General features: G+C 38.8%; 1 protein-coding gene across 2 annotated transcripts in view; it reads right to left on the bottom strand.

Moving 5' to 3' along the window:
• dpm1 (dolichyl-phosphate mannosyltransferase subunit 1, catalytic) overlaps positions 1 to 17,152 on the bottom strand; it is a 67,109-nt gene extending 49,957 nt beyond the window's left edge. Inside the window, exon 1 of one of the 2 annotated variants that reach the window (XM_073061678.1) lies at positions 16,838 to 17,152. In XM_073061678.1, coding sequence (XP_072917779.1) covers positions 16,838 to 16,962 — 125 coding nt within the window. In that variant the 5' untranslated portion in view covers positions 16,963 to 17,152. The remainder of the gene's footprint in view (positions 1 to 16,837) is intronic. The other variant, XM_073061677.1, reaches the window with a different exon arrangement.
• Positions 17,153 to 18,271: the final 1,119 nt, after the last annotated feature.

The following is an 18,271-nucleotide window of genomic DNA, read 5'->3' as shown; positions in this document are numbered from 1 at the left end:
ATGCTGCATGGCTGGCTCTGTACATTTGAATAAAGATGAAGACTTTGAATTGTCTATCCACAAAGAATACAAAGTGGAGTAAAAGAATAAAAGGAATTTAAAGGCACATTTATGGAAGAACTGCTTTCAGAAGACTTGGTATATTAACCATGTAACGTCTTTTTGCATTAGTTATTTTTTATTTTTCTTCTTGCAACTTACAGTAATTATTTTATGTATTGTACTGTACTGCTGCCACCAAACAATAAATTTCACAATATAGTATGTCAGTGATAATAAACATGATTCTGATTAATAGCAAGAGATTTAGGATCTGACCAGTATGTCATTGCAAAGCACTACTCCAGCTGTCCAAATGAGCTGCAAAATACCATTCCGAACAATACAAATAAGTTACTGTGAAAATTGTTGGATGGCTTTATATTGTGGCAGTAATAACTCACCTAAGAATGCATGATGCAGGAAATCAAAGCTGTTATAAATAAGAGGTTGCATCATATGAGTAGCAATGGAATAAAACACTATTCCAATTCTCCTTACCCCCCTGCTTCAATGAAGAAGCAAAATCTCCAATTCACCTGTTAAAAGGAGACACTGAAGTAACAGGCCTGGGAGGACCAACTGAACATGAAGTTAAAACATTTATTAGCAGCAATGTTTCTAAGCTAGAGATCAACACCACAATCCGCAACGTGGTGCACTACATTGGAAATGTTGATGTTTAGACTCACATCCTAGTTAAGTCTTATTCAACCCAATTTAAAATAAGAATGTGGAGCTTCTTCCCCTCTGCCATCCGATTCCTAAATGGACATCGAAGCTTTGGACACTACCTTTTTTTAAAAAATATACAGTATTTCTGTTTTTGCACTTTTTTATGATCTATTCAATCTATGTAATTGATTTACTTGTTTATTTACTATTGTTTTTATTTATTATTATTTTTTCTTTCTGCTAGATTATGTATTGTATTGAACTGCTGCTGCTAAATTAACAAATTTCACATCACATGCCGGTGATAATAAACCTGATTCTGATTCTGAAAGCAGTGCACAACTGCAAAGTCCGGCAGTTCGGTTTGCACAGTCCTGGTGGGTCAGAAATGAGAAGATGGAACTTTTTGGAAATAGTAGAAATAAGCGGTTCTAAGAATGATCTCAAAGAAAATGATTTTTTTTAAAAAATAATCACAGACTATCTGATCCTACACTATGATATTCAAGAGAATACTTAAGACAATAAATAACAACTATACTCAAGAATAAGAACGTTCCTACAGAACAGCCAATGTGTAAATGTTTCTAATAAGGGTCAAGATGAGACAACTTCATTAAATGCAGAAATGGGTGATATTCTAGCAGTACTGGTTGGATCTATTAGTTCAAAGTAAATAGCATCATTATTACCGCTAAGATCACAAAAAATGTGAAAAACTGCAACATGGCCAAGCTTATAGATACATTAGATCAGTATGTGCGTTTCTTAAAAAGTAGAGCAGTGTCATAATTTGACAAATGTCACGTGCTATTGTGTGGCGAGGCAGTGCTAATAAGTCCCTTTAATTCAACAGGCACTTAGTTTGATCTTGTCTTTCACATTTAAACAATCTGTACACACGCAATGGACTTCATTTAAAGATGCTCATTGATTACATGTACCTGGGAATAGACAATAAACACCCTGCAAGCAATGCTTGCATCTTTGAATTGGTTATAAAAAGTCTGACTGGTCTTTGGAGGTTATGAGAGCATGTGGGAGTTCTGCATTCTATGCAAGCTCTGTTCCACTGGTGAGAGCACACTGGATGCTGGCAGCAGGTGTCTAAAAAGCAGTATCACTTCATTTCGCCAAACTTTCAATAAGTCAATTTCATTAAGCTGGGCTCAAAAATATTTTATATGCCACTTTTGGAAGCAATTAACTTTTAAAAAAGCATAATTACCAAGGATTATTAGATGTTATTTAAACTCTCAACATATTTTATCCATAGTGCAATATAGTTCGCAAGCTAAAAGGGGAATATTTAAATGATTTTTTAAAACAAGAAAACTGAAGCTTTTATCTGAAAAAAATTATTCATAATTTTACCCTTTGTGTGCACCAATTTCAGCTTTGTTTGTTTAAACAGAAAAAGTGCTTGCTATTTTTCAGCTTTACCACATCTGGAGATGTGTATACTATAACTGGTTGCTATGTTGGGCTCATAGCAACAAAACAACCAATGCCTGGCACTTTTATTATACAACAATGTATTGTTGGCTGTTGTCCACCAGCATAGCTATTTTCCATCTATGCAGGAAAGTTAAGCTTCAGTTAAAGATAGCGGATTGATGTGGGGGGAAAAAAATTACTGTATTTGAAATAATTGCCACAACAGTATTTTCAATTCCCCTCTGACCCTCACCAAGATAACAGTTAATACACTAGATCAGTATCATAGCATTCTGCAACAATGTTGGGGGTAAACAGTATCTACATTACTTTGTAGCATTAATCAAACTAATTGCTTGGAATTTGCGATCAAAACAAAGCCAATTTGTATCTATGGAAAATATTCCATTGACCTGAGAACGGAAAGTTAATGATTAAATTACAGTTCATATACAGCACAAGATTTTTTTTTGATTTTGACAAAACCTGAAGCAACACTCTTCAGATTTACTTGGAAGAATACTTTTATTTCCCCTCTCTGATAAATATACAAGTTGACAATAAAAGTCTATGCATAATTTACATTTTCATTTTTTTTTAAAAATGCCATATATGATTTTCAAAAAAATTAATCATTTGTTTATTAGATGTGCATGTCACTGGTGTGAAGGCAGCCAAAATTACCAGCAGAGTAAAGCTGAGCAGAAAAGGGCAATATTTTGGTGTTCATGATTAGGTGCAAGAACACGAAGAATTACGAAACAAAGTAAAGTCTGAACTAGTTGGTGATCGATTCTAATACCTTTGATTCAGTAGTACTTTAGAAATTAAAATGTTTGCAGTTCACTATCAAACGATAGAACACCCTGAAACGAATCAAATTAAACACTCAAACACTACCCATATACAACACCCTATTCATATTAAGGGTTTCATTTTATTTTCTTTGATTTTCAACTTTGTTAATTTTTTTGTTAATATGTAAATCGTGATATTGTTGGTACTTCAGAGAAACATTTCAAAATACAAGCTACCATAAAAGTTTCTTACATTTCCATACATCAACAGTTGCTTAAAAAATAAATATTGATTTGAACACCTAAAATGACTGGGTACATTCAAATTTAAAATGATTTCATCATTCTGTACTTATTTTACTTAGAAATTACATAACAGCGATAAAAGGGTACCTAACTTTTGCCTGAAATAAATACCATTCTGTAAAAAATATTTTAATATGGGAATCAATGGCTGTTTCGTTAGCGATAAATCAGTTGGATACTAAATCACAGATGGCAATACTTTTGCCTTACCTGTTGCTGTTGTATGAAAGCAAAATCTGGCCCAATTTCATTGCATTTTATGTCTGACCCCAAAAATAATGTACAGCCATCAGAAACTGTAATAAAGCCATTGAATCTGTAGGTGCTCAATAAATAGGTCTCCAGTATAGTATGTGATAAGTCTCATATCATTAATCAGTTGCAATGCCAGACTAATTATTGGCAATAAACCAAAAATTTCCAATTAATGGTAAAGATTCACTACAAGGAATGCTTATTTGTTCCATTGTCAATAGATTTAGTTTCCTGAACCCAAACCAGAGTCGCTCTACCCTGCTGAATAGGCTTTAGTATTCTTGTAGATAGTTAAATTCTGCAAGGTGGAAAGGTCAAATGAGAGTACCAGAATTACATGAACTGCCCTTTTATGTTCGCGTAGTTGGCAAAATGACTTCAATCATGTTTTTGTTCCCTTGCTAACTTGAACAAAGTGGAAAAACTAATGTGTTTTTTTTCATCTTTTAGCATCACAGCCATCCTGAAACAGGCTCTCTAACCCAGAAACCTTGCCAAGCTCCAAATGCCCTTTTAAACTAATCCTAACCCCTTTTTATTCTTCCTTTATGCCCTCCCCAGTCCCACTCCTCCCAGATTCTACCACTCACCTTCACACTTTGGAAAACCAAGCACCCAGGGGAAACACATGTAGTCACAAGGAGGATGGACAAACTCCACACAGATAGCACTGAAGGCCAGGATCAAATTCAGCTCCTTATAGCTGTGAGACAATGGCTCTACCGGTTTTGGGGAACACTTTGTTCTATTTTGCATACATGGTATACATAGTGTTTGCAGAACTGAAGCAGTTACATGCATTCATTCTCAAAAAAACAAGTTGTTTTAAAGCTCTTGAGAATTGTGGGTTAGTTGTGGGGTTCATTTGTGAGCAAAACAGATTACTGCAAAGTTTTTAAATGGAATGGTGAGGAAATATATGGAATGCTTATTTTTATAGGTCAGGACATAGAATATTAAATTTGGGCTGTTGCGTTGTAATTTCACAGAACACCGTTTAAGCTGCACAAGGATGTGATTGCACTGTAGAGAGTGCAAAAGGAGATTTATCAGGATGTAGCCTGGAATGCAGAATTTTAGTTAAAAGGAAAGTGATGGAATTAACTGGGCTTACTTTCCCTGGAGCAAAGGATGCTCTAGGGATGACCTAAAGGAAGTACAGTTGCAAGAAAAAGTTTGTGAACCCTTTGCAATTACCTGATTTTCTGCATTAATTACTCATTAAATGTGGTTTGATCTTCATCCAAGTCACAATAATACAGACACGATCTGCCTACAGCTCTATTGCTAATTCCATAATATTAACATCTCCACCGCATGAAATTATTTTTGTCCTTTTGTTATATAGAATAATGAATTTGTAACATTTATGATCAACATTATCCATTTATTGCACCTGTTCATTATAGAAATAAGACCAAAAGACCATAAGACATAGGAGAAGAAGTGGGTCATTCGCCCCATCGAGTCTGCTCCACCATTCAATCATGGGCTGATCCAATTCTTCTAGTCATCCCCACTCCCCTACCTTCACTCCATATGGTTTAATGCCCTGGCTAATCAAGAAACTATTTACCTCTGCCTTAAATATACCCAATGACTTGGCCTCCACAGCCGCTTGTGGCAGCAAATTCCACAGATTTACCACCTTCCGACTAAAGTAATTTCTCCACATCTCAGTTCTAAATGGACGTCATTCAATCCTGAAGTTGTGCCCTCTTGTCCTAGAATCCCCTACCATGGGAAATAACTTTGCCATATCTAATCTGTTCAGGCCTTTTAACATTTAGAATGTTTCTATAAGATCCCCCCTCATTCTCCTGAACTCCAGGAAATACAGCCCAAGAGCTGCCAGACATTCCTCATACAGTAACCCTTTCATTCCTGGAATCATTCTCATGAATCTTCTGAACCCTCTCCAAATGTCAGTATATCCTTCCTAAAATAAGAAGCCCAAAACTGCAGACAATACTCCAAGTGTGGTCTCAAGCGTGCCTTATAGAGCCTCAACATCACATCCCTGCTCTTATGTTCTATACCTCTAGAAATGAATGCCAACACTGCATTCGCCTTCTTCACCATCGACTCATCCTGGAGGTTAACCCTTAGGGTATCTTGCACAAGGACTCACAAGTCCCTTTGCATCTCTGCATTTTGAATTCTCTCCCCATCTAAATAATAGTTTGCCCATTTATTTCTTCCACCAAAGTGCAGGACCAGACACTTTCCAACATTGTATTTCATTTGGACTTCTTTGCCCATTCCCCTAAGCTATCTAAGACTCTCAGCAGGCTCTCAATTTCCTCAACAGTACCCACTCCTCCACCTGTCTTTGTATCATCAGCAATTTAGCCACAAATCCATTAATCCCAAAGTCCAAATAATGTTTAAAAATATTTTTTATTAAATTTTTAAGAGAATTACATAAAATGAATAGAATAATAGTGAAAAATTAATATTAGCCCTCCCCCTCCCCTTAACCCTTCCCCCCCCCTTAAGATCCCTATTGTAAAAAAAAGGGGGGGAAAAAAAGAAAGAAAGGATTGCCTGGATATTGGAGGATCCCCACATGCTCCATGGAGTTCAAAATAACTTTAGTATATATCTTTTTTTTCCCCAGATAACTAATAATTTTATTTTCAAAGGACCTATATATTTAATCCTATCTTTTGTAGATAGGGGTGCCAAATTTTCAAAAATATATCATATTTCTTAAATTATAAGCAATTTTTTCAAGTGGGATGCAGCTATATATTTCATTATTCCAACGGTCCATAGTTAAGTATGACTCTGATTTCCAAGTAACTGCAATAGCTTTTTTGGCTACTGCCAATGCAATTTTTATAAATTTTTTCTGATATTTATTCAATTTAGGTTTCGGTATTATCCCTTCAATATCAAAGTCCAAATCATTGACATACATCGTAAAAAGTAGCAGTTCCAAATAAGATCCCTTTATTCCCACCCTCTGTTTTCTGCCGACCAGCCAATGCTAGTAACTTCCATGTAATTTCATGGGATCTTATCTTGCTCAGCAGCCTCATGTACAGCACCTTGTCAAAGGCCTTCTGAAAATCCAAGTACACCACGTCCACTGCATCTCCTTTGTCTACCCTGCTTGTAATTGCCTCAAAGAATTGCAGTAGGTTTGTCAGGCAGTATTTTCCTTTCAGGAAACCATGCTGGCTTTGGCCTATCTTGTCATGTGCCTCCAGGTACACCATGATTTCACCTCTAACAATCGATTCCGACAACTTCCCAACCACTGATGTCAGGCTAACAGGTCTATAGTTTCCTTTCTGCTGCCTCCCACCCTTCTTAATAACATTTACAATTTTCCAGTCATCCAATACAATGCCAGAATCTATCGACTCTGGAAAAATCATCGTTAATGCTTCCACAATCTATCCAGCTACTTCCTTCAGAACTCCAGGGTGCATTCCATCAGGCCCAGGAGATTTATCCACCCTCAGACCATTCAGTTTCCTGAGCACCTTCTCAGTCATAATTTTCACTGCACAAACTTCACTTCCCTGACACTCTTGAATGTCTGGTATAATGCAGACATCTTCCACTGTGAAGACTGATGCAAAATATGCATTCAGTTCCTCTGCCATCTCTACGTCTCTTATTACAATATCTCCAGCATCATTTTGTATTGGTCCTATATCTACCCTCGACTCTCCTTTACCCTTTATATACTTAAAAAATGTGACAGTTCCATGTTCAGTCAGCATAGGAATTGTGGTGTGATTAGACTCTGGATATATTGCCTTATAATTTAGACCTTATTTCATGAATCAAGGTCTCCAACTGAAGCTGAAGGCCTTGTTTTTCATTTCAGCTAATTATTCTTAGCACACAAGTTCTGTCCAATTTCAACGAGATTTATTTATCTGTGAGACTACTGTTGCCTTACAGTTGCACATCATCATTTATTAGAAGAATTGAAAAAAATTGTCAGGATTGGGCTCACATAATCATGGAATCAAATTTTATTAATAAGTCCTCATAAATGCTGTAGCTCCTCACACCAATAAGCCTTCAGCATAGTTAGGTGCTGAGGGAGTCAGCTATGAAAAATGAAGAATTTAAATCCTAATTGAATCTTTAAATGCTTTGGCATGGACTAGATGGACTGAAAGACCTGTTTCTATGCTATACTTTTCCATGCCTCTATGATTCTATGAACAGAATAATATTGTAAAGCAAAATCTTATATTCATTAAAAACCCAGACGAGTTACAAATTCAACTGAACCCCAAACCAAGCCAACAACAATTAGCCACTAATTAATCTCAGATTGTGTTTATGTATTCCCATTAGTTTATGTGGTTTTTGAAAGGTTAGGTCACTTCGACAATAAAATACATAACACATTACATGTTGTAACTGTATAAAAGTGTATTTTCTAATTTACTACAAGCAAACTCATGTAAAGCCAAATAATAATACAAAATATTTTAAAATTATTTTCATAAATTTATTTTTTTGTTGCAACTCTATATTCTGGAAAATGTAACTGATGTGACTATATTGCAAATATAATTTCATTTATAAAATAGAACAAAGGAATTACAAAAATAAAAAGTAAACTTAGTTGAAGGCACACAGATCCTATTGTGATGGCTTCATTACATTATTGCCTAACAACATTTGAGAAAATCATAATTTTTAGAAAGAGCAGAGAAAACTAAAACAAATGTAAAGAGCCAAACTGATAATGCTTTTGCAATAACTGACCACCTTTATGAATACTGTGCTACTTCAAGCACCTTTACACAAGATTTACAGTTTCAATATGACATCCACTAAATTATTACCAAACCTAGAAAATAATTTCAAATGATCTAACTTAAAAAGGATAGCATCACGTACATAGCTCTCATCAACAAGACCTTGCTGCCAGGAAAACTCAAGCTGTAGTGCTTCCAGTTTGGCATACTCCCAAGACTCATGTGGCCTTTAGCAGTCTATGAAATCCCCATCAACAAGGTGGAAAAGCTCAAAAGAGTGATCAGCACACATGTGAAACAGTGGCTTGGACTTCCACCATGCTTAAGTCCTGTTGGACTGTACGGGAACGGCAAATTGGAATTACAAATTGCAAGTCTTGTGGAAGAATTCAAATGTACCAAAGCAAGGTTGGTCATTACCCTCACTGAATCCGAAGATACTGTTATTCGAACAGTGGCCCCCCGTGTGGCAACAGGGAGGAAGTGGACCCCATCTGAAGCCGTTCAGAGTGCTAAGTCTGCTCTTCACTTCAGGGATGTGGTTGGCCAAGTCCAACATGGAAGAGCCTGTCTCAGGCTTGTTCCAAAGACTCCTCGATGGCACAAAGCAACATCAGTGCAGAAGAGATGGCTCGTGGTGGAGAAGGTGAGGAGACAGGAGGAGACAGAGTGACATGCCAGAGCCATCTCAATGGCCAAGCAGGGCCAATGGACTAATTGGGAGAGCCTGGAAAAGAGGAACCTCAGTTGGCATGACATCTGGGAGATGGAGGGATCCCAGCTAGAGTCACTTATGATCTCCTACCAACACCTCAAAACCTGAACCAGTAGTGGGGAGAAGACCCCACTTGCTCTCTTTGTCAAGCACCTGGATCACTAAGGCACATTTTAACAGGATGCACCATGAGCCTCAGCCAGGGGCAATATACTTGGTGGCATAACCAAGTTCTCAGACAGCTGGCATCAATCTTGGAACAGAGACGAACCACCATAAATGCTCTCCCACAAACATCTGCAAAAAAATGTCCATATTACACGATTTGTACCAGCAGGCCAACCTCCAGAGCACCAAGTAACATCAAAGGATATAAGCATTCTGCAGATTGCTTGGGATTGGAAAATGGACGTGGACTTGGAGAAAAAGCTTGTGTTTCCCCCAGACATTGCAGCTACAACACTCTGGCCAGACATAGTCCTGTGGTCCACAACACCCAAGCTGGCATATGTTGTGGCATTGACAGTACCATGGGAAGATGGTGTTGAAGAAGCTTATGAGAGGAAAAAGACCAAGTACTCTGAACTGGCATCTGAAGCTGCTCAGAACAGCTGCAAGACCAAGATTTTCCCTGTAAAAGTGGGATGCAGGGGATTCGTTGCTATACCTATGACCAGTCTATTGAAGAAGATGGGTGAGGGGTGTCTCCCTCCAAAAAGCAATCAAGTCCTTGTCAAATGCAGCAGAAGAAAGCAGCAATTGAATTTGGATTAAAAGGAAAGACAACAATTGGGCTGCAAATGAAGACAGGAGGCTACAGAACTGACGGGGTGTATCTGGGATGCCAGGTAGCACCATTGAGCCCTCTGGAGACGTCGTGGGCTTATGAACGAAACGTCAAAGAAGGAGGGTGCCCACCTGGTGACGCCGATGACGTAGCTACCCTCCTCGTCACCACTCCAAGCCTATTGCCAACATCGAGAGTGTCGACTTATCATAGGGATTGAAACATCAAGTCTTATTAGCTCTACTACTTAATGATGTCTTTGATAGTATCAAAGATATGATGTAATGAATTCATTTGAGAATAGTGCTTATTAATGCAGGCAAATATGGAAGTTATTTTTATATATTTTGAAACTTAGACTTAGGTCCTTAAGGTATTTCCAAATTTCTCTGATTTCTCTCCCTCAGTGACTGAACTGCTCTTGAAATAAGCCTAACACCTACTTAGGGCTTATAATTGTTTTACAGATCTTTCACAGATTACAGCAAAGATGGCTTGAAGTGTGTCAATAATTCCAGGAGGACACTTACCTTCTAATTTTAAGAACTACTGATGTACAATAGTATTCCATAAATAGCAATAAGAATATTAATATGTTCTTTTGAGAAAATTGTGCCCTGGAGAAACGAATAGATTCCTTGGTGTTCTTGGAATAGTCGCAAGATTTTTAGCATTGATTATGAACCATACAATAAGTGGCTACAGTCTCTGTTTAATATTTCATCTGAATGACTCAATCTACATACTCCTCCCTCAGTACTATACTGTGTGTACTAAGTGCTCAAATTAAGGGCAGGCAGAGGTAAAGTTGTAATCAACTAATTAAAACTGAATCTTTGGAATATTCCTAAAACTGCTAATAAGGATTCATTTTGCTGCATGGGCAGAAAAAACAAAACACTTTATAGCCATCTGCTGTTTTCACTTGTACAAAATCAAGAGGTATATGTTTTAAATGTCCTTTTTGAACTGTTCAAAAATTTATAAAAACGTATTTCACTGTGGCTTAAATTGAAAATACACCACCAATAATGACATACAGCTAAAAAAACACAGATAGATGAACAAAGGTGCACTGCAAGTGTCTCTGGCTTTTCAATGTTAGTCCAGGAGTTAAAATCAAGCTCTCATTATTGGGTTGACAGTATGTTTTCTCTAAGGTTGTAAATGCCTCTGTGTTCACTGTGATCTCTATGATCAAAGTAGTCTTCAAATACCAAAGGCACAGATAATGGCAAGTTGAAATCTATAATTCTGGCACAATTCAATTTAAGATGTTCGTATTGTTGCAGCACATCTTCAGAAGCCATAATTTTCATTACTAGAGTGTTCTGTGCCACAATTTACATTTAGCACTTTCAACATAAGATTATTCATTCTTACTTTATTAAGTGCATCTATTACTTAAAAAAAACAGTTAGGGAGGAAAATCTTTTTAAAGCAAAAATCCAGAAGACTTTAATTTTATGCCAATGCTTTTATTTTGTTGCATAGGTCTCAGTTTTTAATGCCAGTCTATAACTATCAGTATACCAACATCAGTAAATTACTCTGCTCAAAACGCTCCATCCAGGCACAACATATTTGGAAGGACCAAAATACAATGGTACACAGAGAAATGAGGAGAGGGAAATAAATCAGATATAAATAATGTTATTGAATGGTGGGACAGAGTTCAAGACATTACAGCCAATATCTATTTATATGATACTGTGCAACAAAAGTACACCTGCCAGACGAGCCACAACACTTCATATACTAGCAATAGAACTATAGAGAAAATCTGCAGAACATTATTAAGCACATTACTAGTTACAGAACTTACAAAATCTTCATAGGCAGCTATTAAATATATTATTGAAGAAAAAAATATATATTTCATACACACATATAACGCCAATGCTTTAGATTCTGGTTAAGATGCTGCTACCAAATGTGTGCAACAGCTTCTAGTTGTCAAAAAGTTAAGACATCTGACTAAAATCATAACTAAAATGACCTTTGCTGAGGTAAATTGTGTTAAATTATCACCGCAAACAATGAAGGTGTGAGCTATGGTGAGACAAGCTTGGGAGATGAGTGAAATGGTGTGTTGCAGAATCATTGTAGTTGGAGCTCTGATGCATGTACAGCTGGCCTGGAGCAAAGTTGGATCACTCTGGGCCAGGGTAGGAAAGTTCCTATGCTCCTTCAACTGGCCTGGGTGCGACGCTGGATCGCTCTGGACGCCAAAGAGAGAAGTTGGAGCCTGGGCAGAGAGGTTCTGACGCTCGCTCAGCCGGCCCAGGTGCAAGGTTGGATCACTCCGGGCACTTGAGCTGATCTCAAGTGAGTGAAAGTGGCTTCAGGTTAGGCGACAGAACCTGGGCCCGGAGTGAGTTGCTGGATGGCATGGCTTAGGCCAGAAGCCTTTCTCAGCAGTGCTGCCTGGGTCCTAGTGACAGGTACAATACACTGTTTTTACAATTTAAACACTGGCTCAGATTGGAGGCAAGAGCCTATTTTGCTCAGTCTCCATGATCTTCACTCCTTACTCAGGGCACTGGAGCCTTTTGCTGTTCTATTGTTGGATCAATTTAAACAATGGCCAGGATAAGACCTAATTTCACTTGCTCTCCATGATGGTAATCTCTATGGCGCTGAGGCAATTAAGACTGTGCTCCGTGCCTTTTAATATGATGAACTGATAACCGAGGCTTTGGGCCTACTCCGGGGTTCGGATCTGAGGACTCAATTCTATTTCTTAATGCTGTTGCTCACTTCAATTGTTTGCATGATTTGTATATTTTTCTTTCACTTGCACATTGAATGTTCGTCTTTTATTTTTATTCTTTTTTCCTTTAACTCGGTTCTTTTAGATTTCTTGCTTTGTGGCTACCTGTGAGCAAGGAAATCTCAAGTTTGTATAATTTATATATTCTTTGATAATAAATGATTCTTGATTCTCCACTTCTCAGAACATTTCTGTTTGAGAATTTTGGGGTTCAATTCAAAAACTGATGCTACAAAAAGTTAGAAAGTACATTTTATGTTACGTTGTGCAGCCCACGTTATTTGCATTCCCAAAACAAGACACTTTATTCCCAGCTTCATTGTAGATCACTAGGTGGGGAAAGAAAAAAATATTCACTGATGTGCTCAAAGCTTCCTTGAGGAAGTTCAACACCCCACTGACTCCTTGGAAGCCCTGATCCATGATTGCTCAAAATATAAATGGATAAAGAACACTCAAGATGGCACTGAAAGTATTGCAGCCATGCACTGAGTGTACTCAGAAAGTCTGCATTAGCAGCTGAGGACTGCATGGAACCCACCGGCTTATCCCATCACAATCTCCTCCCACATCCTTGGATATGTTGGCAGTTAATACTTTGGCCTCAGCAGCCATCTCATAACTCAGATAACTTGAAGAAAGTCATCTTTGATCTCAAGGGACTGTCTGTGAAGGAGATCTCAAGTGATATGGTTGATGGAATATTTCTTCTCAATAAGGTGTGTTACCATATAATCAATGTTAAGTAAATAAATAGCTTAGAAGTCTGTCCAACTCCATTGCAATGTTTCCTTCTGCTGCCAGTAGTGCAGGGAACTGATGCAATGTCATGTCAGTGAAACCCGAGCTCAATGGTTGTCAGCTCTTTTAAAGTCAAGGAAAGCACAATTCCTGAAGATAGCACATTAAGTATACCAACAACACACACAAAATGCTGGTGGAACTCAGCAGGCCAGGCAGCATCTATAGGAAGAAGCACTGTCGACGTTTCGGGCCGAGACCCTTCATCAGGACTAACTGAAAGGAAAGATAGTAAGAGGGTATACATTAAGTAAAAGATGGTATACATTAAGTACACCGTCTTTTCTGTATAGAGCAAATTGAGGAATAAGTTGTTAAGATGCTATCACTTTGCAAAGTTGAATCAAGACACTGGTAAAGATTAGGTAACAAGGACATCAAATTAACTAAGTCTAGAAAGTATGTAAACTGGTAGCAACTAATATTTAATAGTAAACAGTAACTCTTGTTAACAATAACCATAGTTTTGGTTTTGATCAGCAAAAAAAGCATCTAAACCTGGGAATGATATACAGAACTTTCATTATGCTAATCATAATAACTTGAGCGGCTACTTCCTAGCCTGAGGGATAAAAGGCACACACCCACATGAAAATACAGGGTACTGGGTGGAATAGAAAATTCTTCATAGCAATATTCATGCATCTTTAGCAGTAAAATATCACAAAACACTTAAAAGGATCATTAAAGCAGAATATAAATTTTTAAGATTTGTGAATAAAAGCTTGGTCAAAGTGGCAGATCTTAAGGAGTGTCCTAAAGAAATAAAGAGCTGTATTTTAAATTAAATTATAACAAAAAAGTTTGGATGAATTTTGGGAAGACATACTGGCTTCTTCGGTGGTGCATTAGTAATCAGATTTCTATGAAACGTTTGAGAAAGATGAGCTAAATGGCCTTTCTGCTTGGCATTTACCGTTTCCTTTTCTGTCGCGGGAAAGAATTTTATGGATTTCCCAGGCATTGCTCATTTAGAGCATGACTTTCAAATGCAAAATGCAACCTGCATTTACAACAGCCTTTGGTATTGACTGTTTCATACATTTAAATGAGTCTTTAACCAGTCAACATTTTTTGATCACATTAAGAAAGTGGAAGAAATGCATCAGGTTGTTCCTTCCAAAGATCATGCATCATTAATGTGCCACGGTCCTTACCATCCTATTAAGAGGCATTTTCCAACTGACAATCTTTAGGAGAGAGCAGGTACAGTACTGCTGTGATCATTAGTTGCTATTATGCAGAGACTTGGTCTGTTATTCCAAAGACACAATCCACTGAGAATTTAAATACAAGTTGTGAAACATATTGGGAATAAAAAAAACTACTATTGGTCACTACCAGAACTGCACGTTATTTTCAAAGCTTCTTTCCTGTAGCTATCCAGCTTCTTAACAAAACTCATTCAGGTGTAATATCCCAACGGTCCCTGCACAACATCCCTTAAATGGTCTTTCCTGTTCTCCTTGTTCTGTTGATAATGATTTAGTCTGTTCATATATTCACATTTGCTCATGTGACTTTTCTGCTAATTGTTGATTGCTCGTGGCTGTTTGCACTATTGTCTTGTAAATTGTTGTTTTCTATTGTGTTGTCTGTAATGGTATTGTCCTGTGTTTTATGCTTGGCACCGAATCACAATCAATTCTGGTATATTTCACATACTGGCAATAAAGTGAATCTGATTAATCATGAAACTACTGGTTGGCATAAAATAGATTGCATCTCCAAAGTTACTAAGAGAAAGAAATTCATCATTCATACCTGATCAGTCAATATGCAAATTCATCATGGCTGACTCAACTACCCTATGAAACAGCCTACTTAGCATAGACAATAAGTAGTTTTCATCTAGGTAAACATGAGAGTTTCTACAGATGCTGGAAATCCAGAGCAACACAAACAAAATGTTGCAGGAACTCAGCAGATCAGGCAGCATCAATGGAATGGAGTAAAAAGTCAATGTTTTGAGCCTAGGCTCTTCAACAGGACTTAAAGGAAGTGATAGAAACCAGAATAAGGTGGGGTTCGGAGAAGGAGAACAAACTAGCAGGTGCAACCAGGAGAGAGGGTTGACGTGAGAAGCTAGGAGGTGAAAGGTGGAAGAGGTAAAGGGCTGAAGGAGGAGGAATCTAATTGGAGAAGATAGTGGACCATGGAAGAAAGGGCGTAACGAAGGGCACCAGAGGGAGGTGATGGGCAAGTGAGGAGAAGAGAAGGAGTCAAGGGGAACCAGAATGGGAAATGGAATAAGAGAGAAGGGGAGGTGAGGAGAAATTACTGGAAATTAGAGAAATCGATATTATCAGGTTGGAGGCTACCAAGATGGAATATGAGGTGTTGCCTTTCCAACCTGAAGGTGGCTTCATCATAACTGTAGAGAACTACGGACATTTACTTTGTAAAATTCTTCAAATCAATGTCCTGAGTTATAGCTGAAATACATTCAATTGGAGAATACTCGGCCATCCCTACAACCAGTACGTTCCACCCTTGACTATTTACTTCACTAACTGGACAACTCCACGATCATTGTCAGAGTACTGCACCAAGGAAAAAGGCCCTTCAGCCCAACTCATCCATGCCAACCAGGATGCCCACCTAGGATGCCAACTAGGATGCCCACCTAAGCTAGTTTTACTCATCCACATTTAGGTCATATCCCTTGAAACTTTTCCTATCTATGTACCTGTCAAATGTCCTTTAAAAGTTGCTTTTGTATCTGCTTCAGCCACCTCTTTTGGCTACTCATTCCATATACATACCACCCTTTGTGTAAATAAGTTGACCCTTTATTTTTCCCATGTCAACTTAAATCTATGCCCTTTAGTATTTGAATTACTTTCCTGGGAAAAAGCTGCAAGCAGTCACCCTTATCTATGCCCCTCATGATTTTATGTACCACTATAAGGTCACCCCTTAGTTTCTTGCCAAGTCTTAGCCTACCCAACCTCCCCCTAAACCAAGACCCTCGTGTTCGAGCAGCATTCTTGTAAATATTATTTGCAATCTTTACAGCTTACTGGGGTCTTTTCAGTAACAAGGTAACCAAAACTGTACACAATACGCAACGTTCTGTATAAATGCAACAAAGCGGCCCAATCTCTACGCTCAATTCTCTGACTGACGTAGGCCAAACATACCAATCCCACAAGAAATACTATGATTAATAGCCATATTCAGAAAGGAAAATAATGTATTTGTTTTGGGCGGAATCCACTCGGAAAGATCTTGATTGAAGGATTTAGCCTGTCAATCGGCCCTTTGCCCATTTTGGTAACACTGTGGGGTGCAGAATGGCAGTCCGTAGTCTCCTTCCTTAACCAGCAGATGTCCCCGGCTCCATTTACTTCCTCAGCCCTTCAGCTCCGGTCTCACACCAAACACCCCTCACCCCACTCCACCCGGCTCAGTCTGAAGGGCAGCCCCAGGTCGGTCCCCTAGCTCCCTTCCCCACCCTTCGCCTAACAGCCGCGGAATGAACTTGCGCTGGCTGCTCAACGCGCAGCTGGGTACCTTTCATCGAAGTATCGGACCAGCAGCCAGACGATAAGCGGCAGATTGTCCCTTTCGTTGTAGGTGGGCAGTAACACCGAGTATTTGTCGCCTCGCCGCCTCTCGGTGCCCTCCCCGCTTGCCATGTTGGAGGATCCTACAGGAAGCTAGTGCTTCATTCAAAACAAACCCTCCTGCTGCTGTCGTAGCGGTTAAAGTGTCCCGCCCGCCTGACTGCGAACTTCAACAAACTCAGCTTTAAATCCAGACCTTCCTACGCACGGCGCCGTAACGCAAGACTTAACTGTTTCCAAAAGCAATAAAAGAGTGTTTGTACTCAACAGCCGCCTTGAACTGACAATAAAACATGCGCAACCAGTATGCTCCCCTTTCAGAATCCCGCACCAATGGCAACTAGTTTTTCTGATGAGGACTGCTTCAGGAATAAGAGTCCCTATGATCATTTTGTGGCAACCACTGCCAGCAATAGGTTCGAGTGGAAATAGTATTGAAGGAAAAGGAGAAAATAATGAATGCACATTATTTTAAGTACAGGAACAGGCTATCTGCCTTACCAGCCTAAGATGGTACCTGGAACAATAAAGACAAAATGCTGGAGGTACTCAGTAGGTCAGGCAGCATCTATGGAAATTAATAAACAGTTGACATTTCCGTCCGAAACCCTTCGTCAAGACTGGAAAGGGAGGAGGAAAATGCCAGAATAAGAAGGGGGGGGGGTGTGGTTGGTGAAAAGCTAAAAGGTATGCTCCTTGTCAGCCTCCAAACTCCTGGATTACATGGATGCATTTAAGGAAATTACTTTTGCTATTTAATTTGTATGTTTTCCTTAAATGCATCCATGCAATTTGTATCTACTCCATGTGGCAAGACATCCACATTTTATTTGCAGAAAGCTGTAAAAATAAGTCAGATCCATCATGGGTACCAGCCTCCATGGTATCCAAACCATCTTCAAGGAGCAGTGCCTCAGGAAGACAGGCATGTATCATTAAGGACCCCCACCATCCAGGACATGCCCGCTTCTAATTTTTCAGGTGTTGATTTATGATGACAAAAATATGTTGTGTTTGGAAGCTGGTGAGCTGTCTTCCTGATCTATCGGATTCCCTGGGTTGAGGGGCTTGCAATATATGGATCTGTTTATTTTAGAGGAACGAACCCCCCCCCCCCAGCACTACGTATTTAACTGTTGTCTACACATTTACATTGTTCTCTCTCTCTCTCTCTCCCTTGCTGCAATGTGAATACACTAGTCAAAGCCATCTCCTGAGTGTGTGCTTTTAGTTGAGCACAGACACAACGATCTGGCAACAATCACGAACCTGAATGTCAGAAAATATAACGAACTGAACCGACAGTTACCGTGTGAAACAGTGAGAGGTAAATAGCATGAGAAAGCCAAAGGGCCTGCGAGTAACAGTGAAAGATACGCTG

This window comes from Hemitrygon akajei, chromosome 11 (genome assembly GCF_048418815.1).
Source record: "Hemitrygon akajei chromosome 11, sHemAka1.3, whole genome shotgun sequence".
NCBI lineage: Eukaryota > Metazoa > Chordata > Chondrichthyes > Myliobatiformes > Dasyatidae > Hemitrygon > Hemitrygon akajei.
The sequence above is the reverse complement of the archived record's forward strand: the minus strand, read 5'-3'. Positions and strand labels throughout refer to the sequence as shown.